The sequence below is a fragment of the Microchirus variegatus genome (assembly GCF_963457635.1).
Source record: "Microchirus variegatus genome assembly, chromosome: 14".
Taxonomy (NCBI): Eukaryota; Metazoa; Chordata; class Actinopteri; order Pleuronectiformes; family Soleidae; genus Microchirus; species Microchirus variegatus.
Window position 1 is genome coordinate 20179450 of NC_139815.1, and position 15922 is coordinate 20195371.

Here is a 15922-nt window from a genome sequence, read left to right on the forward strand (position 1 = left end):
TCGCTACCTGTGTACAGTGTGAATTACAAGTGTTACACAAAAGTGACAGCAACGACACGTTAAGAATATGGTCATGCTATTTATCACAGGAGAAGAGTTACAGTCAGTTATATAAGCAGGCTAATCAGTTAGCCCGCAAGGTCACGAAGAATTACAGTCTCCGAGCCCGACGTTAAAGTTGAGTAAGCTAATTTAGCCTAGCCCCAGACGTGAGTGAGCATTTCGGTGATCGGGCTAGCAATGTTGTTATTCCAAGTGTGGACTGCTGTTAAATCGCCATAACTGTGGTGCAAATAATGCACATCACGGCACATTCAATATTCGTCATTTGATATCACGGAGTTCAGAATGAGGAGTTTGAAGCAAAGTCAGGGTGGCTAGCTGGACTAGCCTTATGTGTCTTGCTACTTTAGCTAACCTACGTTAAAACCCCGACAACCGAGAGATATTTCACCAGTAGCAACACCACACACCTCTGTCAGTAGATACACTTCTTTTCTAAACGTTAGTGCGTGGAATAAGCAAGAGTAGAGTAGAGTAGAGTAGAGTAGAGTGGTGTATATTTGCCCAAACGTTGTGTAGCCAGGTGACAAGCAACTAGCTTGTGGCTATATTAGCAACACCACCATTAAGAGTTGATCTTCGTGAGCAACGGTAGAACACATGTATGTTGAATAAATGTGTAATTGTGGTATTACGCGTGAGTTATAATCTGTGTATTCACCCAGGTCTGACCCTGTGAGTGACCGGTTAGCTCTCTGTCCACTACGCCAGAAAACGTGATGCAGTTCATCACAAACTGCTGCCACCATTAACGGACACGAGACACTGACCTGTCCGGTGATGTTGACGGCTTTTGTGAAGCCACTGATGTTTCGTTTCCCTTGAGAAGTCTTTGGATACCTGCTTTCACGTGTCATAATCCGTTGCTTTTAAGTACACCTCATGCGTAAACGCCGCGGACTTGATTCCTGACGTCTACAGCAGACTGAAAGGAGAGCAGCGCTTGATGCGCGTCTTCTTCACCATCCGTGGTATATGGTTCAACTCAGAATACTGCCCTCCTCTGTTTGGGTATAATTACTACTGTTTGTACCAAATTATCAAATCAATACAATTGATTATTATCTTTCCACGATTAGTTGTATTGAAGACTGTAACTGCTATTATTAAATAGAATAAAACATAAAATACAGTAATACAGAAAGGAATTGTGTCTAATGACTACTTTTTCTGAAACAAGTCTGTGTTTACGTTATTTGTTTAAAGTACCTAAGATGTATACTTTAGTAAAAGTAACATACCAGAAAATGACTAAAAGTAATTTTTTATAATGTTACTGAATTAAAAGTCTTAAAGTATATAACATTTACTGTATCAAAAGTACATTTCTGATAAAATGCACTTAAAGGTGCATTATGTAATAAATCAAAAGCAACTTGCCATAAAATCCTCCTAATATGTCACAGCCCCGGGAATAATGTTCATATAACAAACTGAACTCACCAACACAACAACAACAACAAACAGTACAGCCAAAATATTTGCATTAAAAAAATATTTTGCAGACTGCAAATCATGTTTATGTTTTGAAATCATGTTTTGGCATGTGTCGCCACCTACCGCCGTCTACCAATCATTGCAGTCAGTAAAGTCTCAGCTGCCGAGCAACCATGGGTTGCCAGTTACGTCAGAAGACGAAACCAAAAAGACTAAGTTTTAGAAGTAAAAGTATTAAAAAAGTGAGGAGTTGGGATTGAGCCATGGTAGCTCAGTGGTAGGGTGCGATATTTTTAAATGGGAGGTTGTGGGTTCTTATTGTGTAACCACTTTAACAAAGTTATTGCAGCTGACCAGTCCAACTCAGGACCACATAGAGACAGCTTGACCACTTCTGTGATTTTTAATGACCTCTAATGTTACAAAAAGAAAACGAGTGACACTGGTTTGGTATAAATAACACAATTATAATTAATCCAATTTATAGTTACATTGGTATCTATAACAGTCAAGCACTGGTTACTCTGAGGTGGTGGGCCTCAAATAAAATCCACCTTAATGGTTTGGGTTGGCCCCGGTAGTCTGTTCCGCATAATCCTCCACGAGAGTCCCCAACCAGGAAAAAACGAACAATTTCAATCAAATGTCAAATCAAATATGTTCTATATGTGTAAAACCTTTGGTGCAGCTATATATAAAGTATCTCATCCAAACAGGATTCAGGATTAATGGCAACCCCTGTGTCTGACCCCCTGTGGATGGGTGGATATATCAGCATAAACAGAACTAGCACTTTGTGTAGACTGTTATGCGAGTTGGATGAAAGTCTGAAAGGATTATTTAGCTATTATATCGGTAAAAGTGGCTCACATCACACTGTACCAAAAACACACCAAAAACAAAGTTTAAGAAAAAAAGAACTTGTGAATATTACTTACACAGTAGAAGACTCATGTGCTACTGATGCTCTGTTCAAAACTCATCCAATTTTTTTTTTTTTAAACATAACTTAAGTTTTTGTCTGATAAAATAAGGCATATGCATCTCCTCAATGTCCCACTTCAAAACCAAAACATTTTATTTTATTATAATTATTGTTATATTGACACTTTACCACCCGACATAGGGGACATCGAAACCCAGCCACATTAATTTTCAACGTGTACAAATGCAAATGAAGCCAGAGTAAAGAAAAGTATAAAATTCACATTGAAATAAGAGTTTGCACAGTTTGAAGAAGGTACTTATATATATATATATATACACGAATGGACATTGTACTGAGCACGGTTTTCATTAAGCTCAATAAGCTGAATAAACAATCGTTTTCATTTAACTGAGCCGTGTTTAATTTAGCAGAACTGTCAGTCAGGGCTAGGAATTGGAGGATAAGCCATGGTACTACACACAGGTTATCCTGCAATATCGTACAAGCCTGGACAATGGGATATCAGTGTGGATGTTTTGGCACACTGTCAGCACAGTTATATATACAAAAACGGACCATACAAAAATAAATTAATGTTTCTCTTTTACCAAGCTCTAATCCTTCAACAGGTCTAAGTGATAACGTCGGTGGAAAACGAAAACGCCGTCTTTTGATGTTGTGTTCTTCTCCTCATCTGCTGCTCAATCATCTCATCCAACTCCTGTCTTTCCCTGAAAGAAAAAAAATAACGACCCATCATATTCTTGTATGCAAATAATAATAAAAAAAGTTATTTGAATGTTATTAATCGTTAAACTCTTACCTGTTGCTTAAACATCGTCCTTTCAGGTACTTCTCCTCTGCCTTTTTAACCGAGACATCATCAACCCCAGCAATAGCATAGATTATAGCCTGGACAGAAAGACACATCCATTCATTCCTTCCCTACCACTGCATCCACCACACAACTACATAAACTGTGAACATATAAAGGAAATACACAAAAGGATGGTGCAATAGAAATAAAAATAACTCAAGTGAGTGCTAATGAAAGCTTCAGTGCACCTCAGGAAGAAGCACATCCAGGACAAAGGGGATAGGGTCAGTGAACACCACCTCAGCCAGACAGTGAGTGTTGGTGATCTCTGTGGCGTACAGATCGCTTAGGTACCAGTACACCTGGTCTAACTGATCCTCATCTTCCAGGTACGTGTTCACCACTCGTCTCCGATTGCTTCCCAGAAAAGAGCGAAGCCATCTGGACGGCTGACATCCACGGACAACAGCCTGTAACAAGAACAACAAGGTAAAAGGTGATGTGACGACTCCATTAGTTGTATGCAAGCATAAAAGAAAAATTATTTTCTAACATTAGTACAGCATTTTCTTGAGTTGTTTATGCTCTCAGTCACTAGTTTAAGATATTTTTCAATACAGCATTATGCCCATTTTGTTATTGATGCCCAAACCCACCAAAAAGCAGGGTAGGCTTTGGGGCACAGCTATGGTCTCATGGGTGACACTTGACATTTAACATCCAAAATCTAAATCAGTTCCTCCTCGAGTCCAAGTCAGTGTGTGCCGTATTTGGATTCCCTCAAGACATTTTATAAAAGAAGAAAGGACATGGAAACAACCTGAAATCAAAATCTCTCAGGTCAATCTGTCACTGACTAAAAAGACAAAAGAAACAGGAGACAGTGAAGATTAGCTTGTGGTTACTCTTGAGCCCATGATGGGAAAATGCAATCTTATATTAACAACTCACTACCGCTGCTCCAACTGCTCATACGAGTGTTGCAGTTTGTGGTCACATCACATACATTTTTCAGGGTGACGGGAGTACATTTATTCTGAAAATTTTCTGACACCCTGTCCCTCTCAACTTAACGAATACACTACCGTTCAAAAGTTTGGGGTCACTTAATAATGTCCTTATTTTTGAAGGAAAAGCACTTTTTTAAATGAATATAACATTGAATTAATCAGAAATACACTCTACACATTGTTAATGTGGTAAACGACTATTCTTGCTGCAAACGTCCAGTGCTCTCTAATGGTACATTGTGTTTGCTAATCGTGTTAGAAGGCTATTGGATTATTAGAAAACCCTTGCGCAATTATGTTACCACAGCTGAAAACAGTTTTGCTGGTTCTTTGACAAAAGCAAAGTTTGAAGGGCAAAATTATTATTCTGAATAAAAATCATTATTTCTAATCTTTTTAATGTCTTGACTATATTTTCTATTCATTTTGCAACTCTTTTGATGAATAAAAGTGTGACTTTTAATGGAAAACACAAAAAAAATTGTATAGCTGACCCCAAACTTTAAGGGTACGGTATGGTACATTGTGAAAATTTGTTGATGCAGACATGAAGCTGTCCCTCTCAACTAAACAAATAAATAAATGCAAAGTATACAAACATAAATGACAAAATAAGGCACACAAAATTGTGCATAAGTAGCGACCTTACCAACGTGATCTACAAAATCTACATCAACAACATGCAAAGCTGCATTAATCGTACCAGAAGGCGTTCTTCCACTCTGTGCTGCTTGACTATGAAATCTACGAGTTTTAGAGTCGCACGGTTATGGGCAGATTGAGTCCGGTCCGGCAGCAGCCTCTTTGAACACCTGGTGACGTTCTCCAGCTGTTCACTGTTGGAATCATCACCAAGAACATCGTCGTCGCACTCCGACTCGTCCACCAGCATCGAATCGCTGGAGATTGTGAGTCTTGCCGAGGATTCCTGTGGATACTTTCTCCTCACAGGATAGCCTGAAACAATCCAAAAGGCCTTGTGAGAACCAAGCAGGGCCACAGGTGAACTCACGCTGTATTTTATGTGAACGTCAAACTTACTTATGTCATGAGCAAAGTACTCGATGAAGGAGCCAGAAAATGAGCCACATGCTACAAAGATGAAAGATAAGCATGAATCAAATAATGTGCTTGTGTCAGAACAACACAGTTACAGTGTGTTAATTATTCATTTCTGTCTACAACAAAGAATACTTACCAATCCGTATTCTGTAGTCCTCTATAAGGTCTATGGACCACTTGATTGCCGCTTCATACTTTTCTTTGGCGCCACACTGTGTCAAAAACAATATGAAGCACAGAGATAGTTTGGTACTGTGTAATTAAAACATTGTTATCATCAGAAAAGCAACTTAACATTTTGAAAAGTTCTTACCACCAGCTCATCAGCTTCTTTGCAGTCAAAAGGCTTTAGAATTTTCAGAGGTACAGAAAACCTTAAAGAAACAAACAACAACAACGTCAGGCGTTAAATATTTGATAGCGGGCAAGCAATTAGTGTTTTATATAAATATCTTGAGTTGTGTTGCTAGATTTACTAACATCAAATCTGATTATTTCTATTAAGGTTGTGTTTGATTGATCCGTCTTGATCGCTCAGTATCTTCCAATTACAAAAATGTATTTCGTTAATGCATGATAGACTATGGTGATTCTTAGTAGAAAAATCATGTTAATTGTGATTTCCATGCCTCTGTGTGTGATGCTGGTCAGTTAACAGTACTGGGGCTCAAGTGTAGGAGCCGGTATCGAGTCAATTTAGTCCAGATTTAGTTCAAATGATTAATGCAGGACTAATGGACATTACAGTGCAATATGTGAACAGTTAAGATGAAGTCGCAAACTTCTAATAATAAACAAAAATGACATGTTTGTCGAAACTACCACTACAAAGTACTTCATAAGCTAGATAGTCTCAGGAAGAGAAAAAATATTTTATTTCTTACCCTTTCTTTTGGTGAATCATTAGGTCATCAATGAATATTACACTGGCTTTTTTATGCTTACGTTTCACACTTTTGACCTGTAGGGTAAACATTTTAAAATCATGAGCTTCTCTGATGTGAGGCTTTGTTTTCTGGATGAAGGCAAACAAATTCAACTATGCACAATGATTTTCATCGTAAAACATGTTCTTACCAACACTAAACAGGTTTTTACACTCACCAATGCAGGCCAGAATGGATAATTTCTTATTTTGTGCCACACAAAGGCTCCTTCTGTAATGGGCGGGGGCTCTGAAATGCAATAGTATGTCAACATAATCCAGTCTATAATGATTCCTAATAAAGGTAATACACCATTCACTATCTGAACTCTCTCTCACTTTTGTTCATCTCCATCAAGAAACTGGGCAGATCTTCCTCCAGTTCCTCCTCAGTTTCCGGTTCTTCCTGGAGAGACCAAGATGGCAGCCGTTCCTCATAAGGACTCAGCTGTATCGACAGATCTGAAGACAGCAATAATTCATCTGTTTGTGGGACAGAAGAACAGGGACAGCAACAATACAGGACAATTAGAGGAGATAATGTTATTCACCTGGATTAAAAATGTAAGATAGGTGTTGCACCCGCAGTAGTTGGAAAAATAGCAACTACACAGCACAAAATAATTGTTAATAAGTGATAGATTTTTGATTGACAGAGATTGTACGATTGCTCACATTCAGTGTTTTAAATATAGAGGCAACTGCACTCTGTGCTCTACCTGTGTTGAGGAGGAGGACAAAATGAAAAAAAACAAAACAAATTTTAGCCATTTAAATTAAGGTTTACTTAATATGATCTGTGAGGTATGTTTTTGTCGATGGCCATCGAACAGCAAGGTTAGCTAAGGTAAGCAGGCATAGATTTTATGAAGTGAGGCCTTTTTTAAAACTATAATCTATTTTTCTCAATTGTTCCTGGTGTCAGCTAGCGGCCTTTTTCACTGTGGTCGAGGCATCGTGCCTGCCTTTGACATCTTGTAACACTTAAGAACATGTACAATTAATACACAACTATTAAAGCATTTTAAAGCATTGTGATGAAAATGCATGATAGACTGGAGGTACTGGTAGTACTACCTTGTTCTGCTGCGTCAGGCTTTAGTTCAAATCTTGGTCTTGAGCGTTGAGCGGTCTCCTCCTGCAAAGTCTCTTTCTCAGTCTTGCGCGTCTTGCCATTCTGGCGCTTGATTTGTGGTTCTCTCGTTTTACTACAGGTTTGTTTTTGCTCCTGTCGGCCCTTGCTTCTGAGTCGTCTTGGGTGTGGTGGATCAGAACGCCTCCTGCATTTGATAGTAGATTTGGATTTGCAGTATTGTGAATCTGCGTCTGAGGCCTACAAGAGAACAGTTCAATAATTAATGAAAAAATCTTGTGCTTAGAAAGAAGAATCAATATTCATGAGTAAAGATGATCAATGAAATGGGTGAAGACCTCTGTGTATTCTAGCTCTGCCTGTTTTGCTCCAGATGAGGACTTTGAGATGCTACTCAGGCTGTCAGAGAGGCTGCTTTGCACTGGTGAGGAGGTCCAGCAGACATCTTGTCTCAGTCCGGTTCGTCTCGTACATCTTTGAGGAGTGCTTGGTGAGGAACATTCTGACGAAATGTGGACGACTGAAACATCACTGCTTAACAAGGCATTTAAATCCTCCGTGTCTGCAGGTGAAACGGTGTTTGAAGTGGCATTTTCTGCTGTCGTCTTACGTTTCCTTTTCCGTGTTTTTGAAGGTCCGCCTGAAAGATGACATTTATAATGACACATGCTCCTCATTGTTCAAAAGCATTTATCTGGATTAAAATGTTCTGAATAATCAGATACCTCAACTGAGGCTATGAATCAAAAATCAATATACAGTAGGAAGTAGAGCTGCAAGCAGTACTGTAAAGACCGTCACAACCCCCAACAGAGGCAGGGATAATGTAACCGCAGTACAAGTAATACACCATCTTGGAGTATATCAAGTTTAGACTAAATGTGTAGCAAATTTTATCTGATATTTTATGATTTTATGATCTTCGAACTAAGGTAATTATCTTTAAGGATTCTTCACCAGTCTCTCAGAAAAGGACCTGCAAATGTCATACCGTGCACTAATCTGTTAGGGACATAATAATTGCGTTTTTAGATCAGCTACCCAAATCCCATTAAAAAGTCTGGAACTGAGGCTTTATTTAGATTTGAACAACCTCAAGGGAAAAAAAAATGCATTACTTAATCTAATCTGATTTCACAATCACAATTTTCCAATTTTGATTTGATCCAATCTATTGTGCACATGTTGACTTACCTTTCATTGTTGGTGTTTTACGCTCTTAGGAGACTTCCTTCTGGTTCTGTAATGGTTCTTTCATTTACCTGGGCAGGAGACACAGTTGTGGAAATGAATACAGAGAAAGGAAAATGCAAAAAGATGACTCTTGTTTTTACTCAAAAGCCATTCAAAGATCAAAGGAAGCTGCTTACAGAGCAGAGGCAGGTGAGGGTGGTTCCTATATTTTCAGACGGGACAGTGTTCCATGGTAAATCTTGGATGGAGGAGCACTTGATAAAAATCCTACCATGGCCAGCCAAATATCCAGTCATGGACCCCACTAAAAACCTCTGAAAAGTGGTCAAGCGGAAGATAGATGGTGGGAGACTGTGGCTTGAAGGACTCTCAAGGTGCTGGACAAAGCCCATAACTGATGACCAACACTACAGCCTGGCTCCTCGCTGTCTTTCATGAATGAAGGGCTTTTTCCTGACTTTGCATGACTTCAGCCCTGCCTCAAGAAGTCTGTTTTGAACTGTTATCGTCCTGCACATTGCTATGACTGCATTTTGACACTTCCTGTGTCGCTCACTTGAGGTCATTCTTCAGTTAAGTTACATTCAAATGAGCTGTCGATCATCCTGGTTAGTAAGAGAGTCTGTAGTTTTGTTTACCCTGCTGTTCAAACTGCTGTCTTTGAACGTAAAAGCAGCCTGATACTCACTGTTTTCTATTGCCAGTAAAATAACAGAATGGAACCTTTCATCTTAACTTAAACATTTCCTTAGGTACTACTACTATGACTGTTTTTTCCCCCATCCAGTTGGTGGTATGGCAAAATAATAGGGATGACCACAGCAGCAAATGTCATACTTTTCCCTGAGTAACTAGGAGCTAAACCGGACCTTGTCGTGAATATGGAAATTGGATATGAAATAGCAAGGCTACCATATGTGTAGAGAAAGCGATTTATGAATTTGTTATTATTATTGTTTTATTTGTAGGAGCACATTAGCCGAGAGCTGACGAGCTAGTACATGGCGATAGATTATTTAATTTACGATGTTTAGTAACATGAAGGAGCAGATATTGCGTATAGATGAGTAACGTCACAAACACGTCAGTGTTTGCTGCAGCCAACCTGCTAACTTGACTTCTCGCGTTCCCTTACTGATAATTATAAGACGTGCACTTCACAACCACGTACAACAGCCAGTGTTCGCTTTTTTACGTGGTTGCGAAGTCTTAAAATGACCAGTAAGGAAACATGTGACGGGTGTTTCAGCTCGATCAACAGGCCACTCACCTTAAAACGTTTGCATTAGCTTCCTACTCCAGCTCGTCAAAGCGCATTAACACCACAATAAACTCCTTTAACCTTCCCTGTCTCCACAGAGTGAAGAATGGCAATAATAATGAAAAAGTTTGCGACACAGTTTCTGTAAATAATCATAAACAACAATTCTTCCCCGCCTTCTTCCTCTTCCTCTTCCTCCTCTTTCTTCTTCTACGTCTTAAATGGCCGTTGGCGAATAACGTCTCGGGGGTGTCCCGAAAACCGTTGATTCAGTTGCAAACGGACTTGTAGGTTTTCTCGAGAAAGAAATTGGTCTTTTATAGTTGTACAGTTCCAGTTTTTAGTTATTCGGTGACTTTTTAGATAACTAAGACCCGGATAACTGAGAAACCACACAGACAACGTTTGTTGGTACGTTACCGCCACCAACGGTTTGGAGTGAAGATCAGGACATGCTTGTTTTTGACAAAAAAAATGGCATGGGGTCACTTAATATTATAATAATAATTACCTATTTTACTTGAAGATTAAGCAAAAAAATTTATTTCTGTATGTCCCTTTTATACTTTCATTGTGCCTTGGTAAATATACTTTAGTTTGTATGGTACCAGATCAAAACAAACACCTTTGTTTTGAAATTCTGTTAAATATTTTCACTAATATTGCTATACTGATCTCAGGATAGTTTATCATTATATAATTTGAAGCTCATATCACCCACCCCCAACTCAACAGTTGCTTTTTCACTTCACTGACCATTTAAATTATTTTTGACATTTAAAGTACATATTGTTCTTTCCTTGGCCAAACATCAAATAATCTGACATTGATACAGAAAAACAACAACATGAGTTATTTCAAAGAGATAAATGTTAAATGTGATTAAAGATTTGGGTCTTTACAAAGTGACAAGAAAAACATCTCCAGCATAGAGAGTCTGAGTGAACGTGGTCTGGACTCTGTGGAGGACAGAAGACCTGCTCTGTGATCCAGGTAAACTCCTAATCTGGAGGACAAAACATATGAGACGCCAGTCCTGATTCTGTTGTGAAGAAAATAACAACTGGTTTGTTTTCAAAATAAAGCCCAAGATTTGTCATTGAATCCAAAAACAAACTCTCTGATCTTCTGATGTTCTTACGTCACTACTACAAAATATCCTCCTCTCCACTGCACCTTCCAGTAACAACGTCCAGTCAGACTCACTTTACTCACGATCTGATACCAATAATCAGTAAATCTGTCTGTGTGACTAGAATAAAACTGATTTCCCTTCATTAATCTTACTTTAACAGATATTTGTTAGTTGTGTTTGGATCCAGTGTGATTCAGCTCTGGTCTTTGCTTCTGCATGGTTCTGTCAGTTAAACATCAACTCTACAGCCACAGCCAGTGAGATGTTCGTCCACGTCTCAGTCAGGACGTCCTGCAGTTGACCTCTGAGCCTTGCCACAGCCGATGTCACGTCCTCAAAGTGTCTCAGAGGACGGATGTTGATGGTGGACGATTGTGTAGATGGACTGAGCGCTGACAGTGAGCGGTAGTTGAGGAGAAACTGGTTGTGATCGTGTGTGAGTGAGAGCTGCTTCAGTTCAGCTCCTCTCTTCTTCAGCTCAGTGATCTCCTGCTGAAGCTTCTCCTCAACGTCTTTGATTTGACCCACTTTAGTTTCCTGCTGGGATTTGATCTGCTGCTTCACATCAGAGCTTCTTTTCTGCAGGAGACGCATGAGCTCAGTGAAGGTCTTGTCGGTGTCCTCGACTGCTTTATCAGCAGAGAGACTGAGAGTCTTCCTCTCCTGTCGAAGCACCTTCACGTCTCTGTCTCCGTCCCGGACTCTCTGCTGGATTTCTTCTAGACTCAGATCCAGCTCTCTCTGCTTCTGCTTCCTCTCTGCTGCAGCTGAGACTGTGTCATGGTCATCGTGACGAGTGCAGATGTTCTCCTGGAGGTTCTCGGAGGGCTTCACCAGCTTGTGTTTCTTGAATGGAGGTGATTGATAATGAGGCTCAAGGTGTTCCTCGCAGTAAGAGGCCAAACAAACCAAACAGGACTTGAAAGCTTTCAGTTTCCTGCCAGTGCAGACATCACAGGCCACATCTTCAGCTCTGGCATAGAAGTGATCAGCAGGAGCAGTGTGGAGTCCAGTCTTCTTCACCTCGTCCACTAAAACTGCTAACATGGTGCTTTTCTTCAGTTCAGGCCTCGGTGTGAAGGCCTTTCTACACTGAGGGCAGCTGTAGCTCCTCTTCACATTCTCTGTGTCCCAGTGGTCTTTAATACAGTTCATACAGCTGCTGTGTCCACAGGAAAGAGTCACCGGATCCTTCAGTAGATCCAAACAGATGGAACAAGTGAAGGCTTCTCTCTGCAGCTTAACTCGTGTCTGCGCCATTTCACCTCTCAGTCACGACGACCGTCTTGAGTTTCTCGTCCTCAGAAGAAGTTACTTTAACTGAGTTACAGGGTTAAAAGTAACTAGTTACCAAGTAATATTAAATATGTTTAATTAATGAAATGAACACTAAATAGAATAAATTAATAACAGAAAACGTTGTACAGTATAATCTACGACGATGTGAGAGCAGAGAGCGATCAAAACACTTTGTTGCTGGGTATAATGCACACTTCACAGTATTATTGCTTATCCTTTTACTGCTAATAAAAGGATAAAAGACAATATTTTATTGCCTTTTCTTTTTTGCCTGTGATGAAAGTAATGTATTCCAGTTCAAAGACGTTACCTTTGTCCTCTCTCAATCCTACCATTACTCCTGTCACTCTACACTTCTTTTTTTTCCTGTATGACCAAATTACTGCATTATTATTGTCATCCTCACCCTACCAGTCATACAGATGCTGCTGAATTCAGCAAATAGCTCAAACCAGCAGAGGGCACTGTGTTACCACGTTTATACTGCTCTCTATAACCAGTGCCACCTGAGAATGTCTATATGCTCTGTCTGAGCACACACAGAATTGTTAATGTGCACAGTTTGTGCATCCTTGCATGTCAATATGCTCTAAACTGCAAAGTAGCACACAAAGGAACTGAAGCAGTAAGTCAGTCGACAGTCGACAGAATAACATCTGCTTTAGATTCATTTAGACCCTGTTTCAGTAAAATAAATGATATTAGACTCTCACAGTGTCAGCTGAAAATTTAGGGAAACAAAGTCTCTCTGTTTGATACAACTTGTGTTTTTTGCTTTTCTTTATTTAGTTACTTTGTCTCATTTAGATAAAAGCCATATTTTAATTAAAAAAAACCCACAAATAACCAACAAAGACACATTGTACTATGACACATTACAAAGATTAGGGGAAAAAAATTCAAGAATCATTAAACACATCAGTTTGTAACATTTTAAAATATCCACTGGGGTTGTAACACGAGAGACTGACCACAGTTTGGAGTTCCATTCCATTTACTCAGAGCATAGCACCTGTGACACCAGAGCAAACTCAAGGGATACGGAAGATACTCCAGCTTGTAGAAACTGGATTTAAGTGAGATTAGCTGTGAGGTAGTTTGGGAGCTTCAGTGTTCACTTTCTATGATGCATATCTCACTTCCAGATATAGAAAACAGTGATGTGTCTGGTGATTTTATGATAAAACACAGTGCACTGTGATACAGGGGACAGCGTGACAGTATCAGATGTTTCTCCATAGTCAATTCCAGACATGAAGGTTGACTGGACAATAGTTTTATAGGTGGATGAGGACAGTGAATCCATGAATTCAGCTCCACGATCATCTCTGTGACAGATGTGTTCGGCCAGTCTTTTCTTAGACACATCCATAACACACAGTAGGTGCAAATTACAAAAATCCAGAGGTGCAAACACTGCAACAACTGTTGGAGCCCTCACATGATCATGTTAATTCTGGCTTGTTCACACTTGCACCAAACTCACAACAGGGATGAATGTCCATTACATTCAAGCCACTGCCAAATGACTTCACACAGATAATGGGTCTGTCAGCTACACATGACTCTGTATTCTGTCTGTGAAGTTTCTCACTCATCCACATCATTGTCGTCTTTCTTGAGTTGAGTTGAAGATGTTTCACCTCTCAATGCAGGTTTCAGTGTTGTTCAACTTAATGACTGATACAATAACTGTTTGTCTCCCCCACCCCTGAGCCAGAACTGAAGAAGCCATTAGGACGAGAGGTGAAACATCTTTAACTCATAGCAAGTTAACTCACTCAGAAGATTGCTGTGTTTTGTTCTTAGGTCATGCACGGACCTTCCCGTGCTGCGCACACACTAATTTAGGCGTTTTGCGTAAAAACTAATGAGGTAAGGTGGAAGCACAACAGCTATTACAGCTCCAGTGAAGCATGACAGCTGCAACAGGTTAGAGTATGAGTGAAAATGCCCCTTTTGCCCTGGGCCCCCAAAGTCTCTTGATATGTCCCTGTTTGTAATTAAATAATGATTCCACTGTGCCGTGAGTTCATCTGCAATTGCTGCTTCAGAACTTAAGTCCTACCTCACATATTATTATTATTATCATAATACCACTCTATAATAGGAGGCATGATTTGGCCAAGCTTTAGTTCAACATTCACTGTGTTGAACTAAATATTTAAAACATGATGGAGCATTACAACTGCTGTATATACTACACGGTTCTCAAACTGTGGTACGTGTACCACCGGTGGTACGCAAGCCTTCTCCGGTGGTACTACGGTATATACTGGGGAATGTGATCAGAGATGAGCTGAGGAAGTTTGACCGCAGTGCGTAGAAAAATGAAACAATTAACAAATAATAATAATAATAATAATAATAAATTATATAAGAATCACCTGGTCACTTGCTCCATCTTAATCTAATGTCACTTTACCAGTGTCTGAAGTACATGTGAGGAAGAGGAGGATGAGAGAAATTATCTTATTATAGATTATTTAAATCTGCCTCCTATTTACATCACTGTATCATTGTTTATCATTGATGCATTGATGATAATTGTTTCTTTGAGAGCTCAATATTTTCTAAGGTGGTACTTGTGGTAAAACGTTTGAGAACTACTGCTCTAGTGCAATAATAAGAACTTTCAATAAATAAATAAATAAATAAGAATTTATTACGTCCAATAGGAACCTGACATGTAAACAATCTCTGACATTAGGTAGAATAGTATAGCATTTCAGCATATTCTAAATTGCAGTATTTGTGATTTGCCTACTCTACTGTTTCAAATTCACCTAACTGAGTAGAATAATAAAACACTAACAACAAAAGTCGTGTCCGACAGGCTGCAGCAGGTTACCTGCCACTCCGCTGCAACCTCTGGATGTGTATCATTGGCCTGTGTTAGTGGATGAGGGACAGAAGGCCCCGCCCCTCCTCCAGATGTGCGCTCCTCTCCTCCTCTCTCACTCCACCGCTCGCTTCAGCAGAGTGCGGAGCCGCGGGGAAGTCAACAGGAGGCTCTGGACACACACTCACACCTCAACTCCAAACAGCGAGTATCTGACCTTACTCCTGCGCAACCAGCGCGTCGTGACCTCGTTGGAAATCCGAGTGGTGCGTGGGAACCTGGGTTCCTGCGTGTGTGTGTGTGGTGTGTGTGCTTTCACCTGGGCAGCCGGAGACGCATAGCTGATGGAGCAAAGAGGAGGCAGAGCTGAGTGTGGAGCGCTGTTGAGCAGAGAGCCGCGTTCAGCGCACAGCACGCTCTGCTGACAGGGAGCGGTCTGCTTTTACGCACGAGCTGGGCGTGTTTCTGTCCTGGACTTTACAGGTGATTGGAGGCAACAACGTCAGGGATACGGAAAAAAAGAAAGAAACACCGTTTTGGATTGTATTTTATTTGATGGTTGTCGGTGGCAGAACGGGGATGTAAGTGGTTTAACGCACGTGCGTTTGGAAGACGCGTGAGGCTGGTTCCAGAAGAGCAAATTGCAGGGGCGTGCAGCTAATTGAAGTCGACCCGGTGGATTCTTTTTTTTGAATGTGACGCAGCAGCAGAGGTTCTTTCTCCTCCTCCTCCTCCTCCTCTCCATCTCTCACCTCCAACATGACTTCACTGTCTGGGACCAAGGAGAGGTCTGTGAGCAGCCGGAGCAGAAAATATGGGGTAGGTTATTCATTCCAAGAGCCGCGGGGTGGTGGAC

At 40.3% G+C, this 15922-nt stretch overlaps 3 protein-coding genes across 3 annotated transcripts in view; 1 reads left to right on the top strand and 2 right to left on the bottom strand.

Annotated features, from left to right (window-relative positions):
* Positions 1–2632: 2632 nt before the first annotated feature.
* LOC310936952 (PWWP domain-containing DNA repair factor 3A) lies at positions 2633–9948 on the bottom strand. The gene is made up of 14 exons (XM_083901119.1): positions 9800–9948; positions 8530–8597; positions 7674–7975; positions 7320–7575; positions 6582–6725; positions 6422–6492; positions 6202–6278; positions 5631–5691; positions 5454–5529; positions 5297–5347; positions 4959–5212; positions 3494–3715; positions 3252–3340; positions 2633–3159 (listed from the first exon to the last, which is right to left on the bottom strand). The coding sequence occupies exons 2-14, from the start codon at positions 8534–8536 to the stop codon at positions 3060–3062; spliced, it is 1710 nt and encodes a 569-aa protein (XP_083757245.1). The 5' UTR covers positions 8537–8597; positions 9800–9948; the 3' UTR covers positions 2633–3059.
* Positions 9949–11150: 1202 nt separating this feature from the next.
* On the bottom strand, positions 11151–12185 carry LOC310936515 (E3 ubiquitin-protein ligase TRIM65-like; the record flags this gene model as incomplete). The annotated part of the gene is made up of 2 exons (XM_083900588.1): positions 11151–11588; positions 11700–12185. The coding sequence occupies 2 exons, from the start codon at positions 12183–12185 to the stop codon at positions 11151–11153; spliced, it is 924 nt and encodes a 307-aa protein (XP_083756714.1).
* A 3640-nt stretch (positions 12186–15825) lies between these two features.
* The window catches only part of kif26ba (kinesin family member 26Ba), a gene marked incomplete at both ends in the record, with an annotated part of 88429 nt that continues 88332 nt past the window's right edge, over positions 15826–15922 (top strand). Inside the window, one exon of the mRNA XM_083900423.1 lies at positions 15826–15885. Coding sequence (XP_083756549.1) covers positions 15826–15885 — 60 coding nt within the window. The remainder of the gene's footprint in view (positions 15886–15922) is intronic.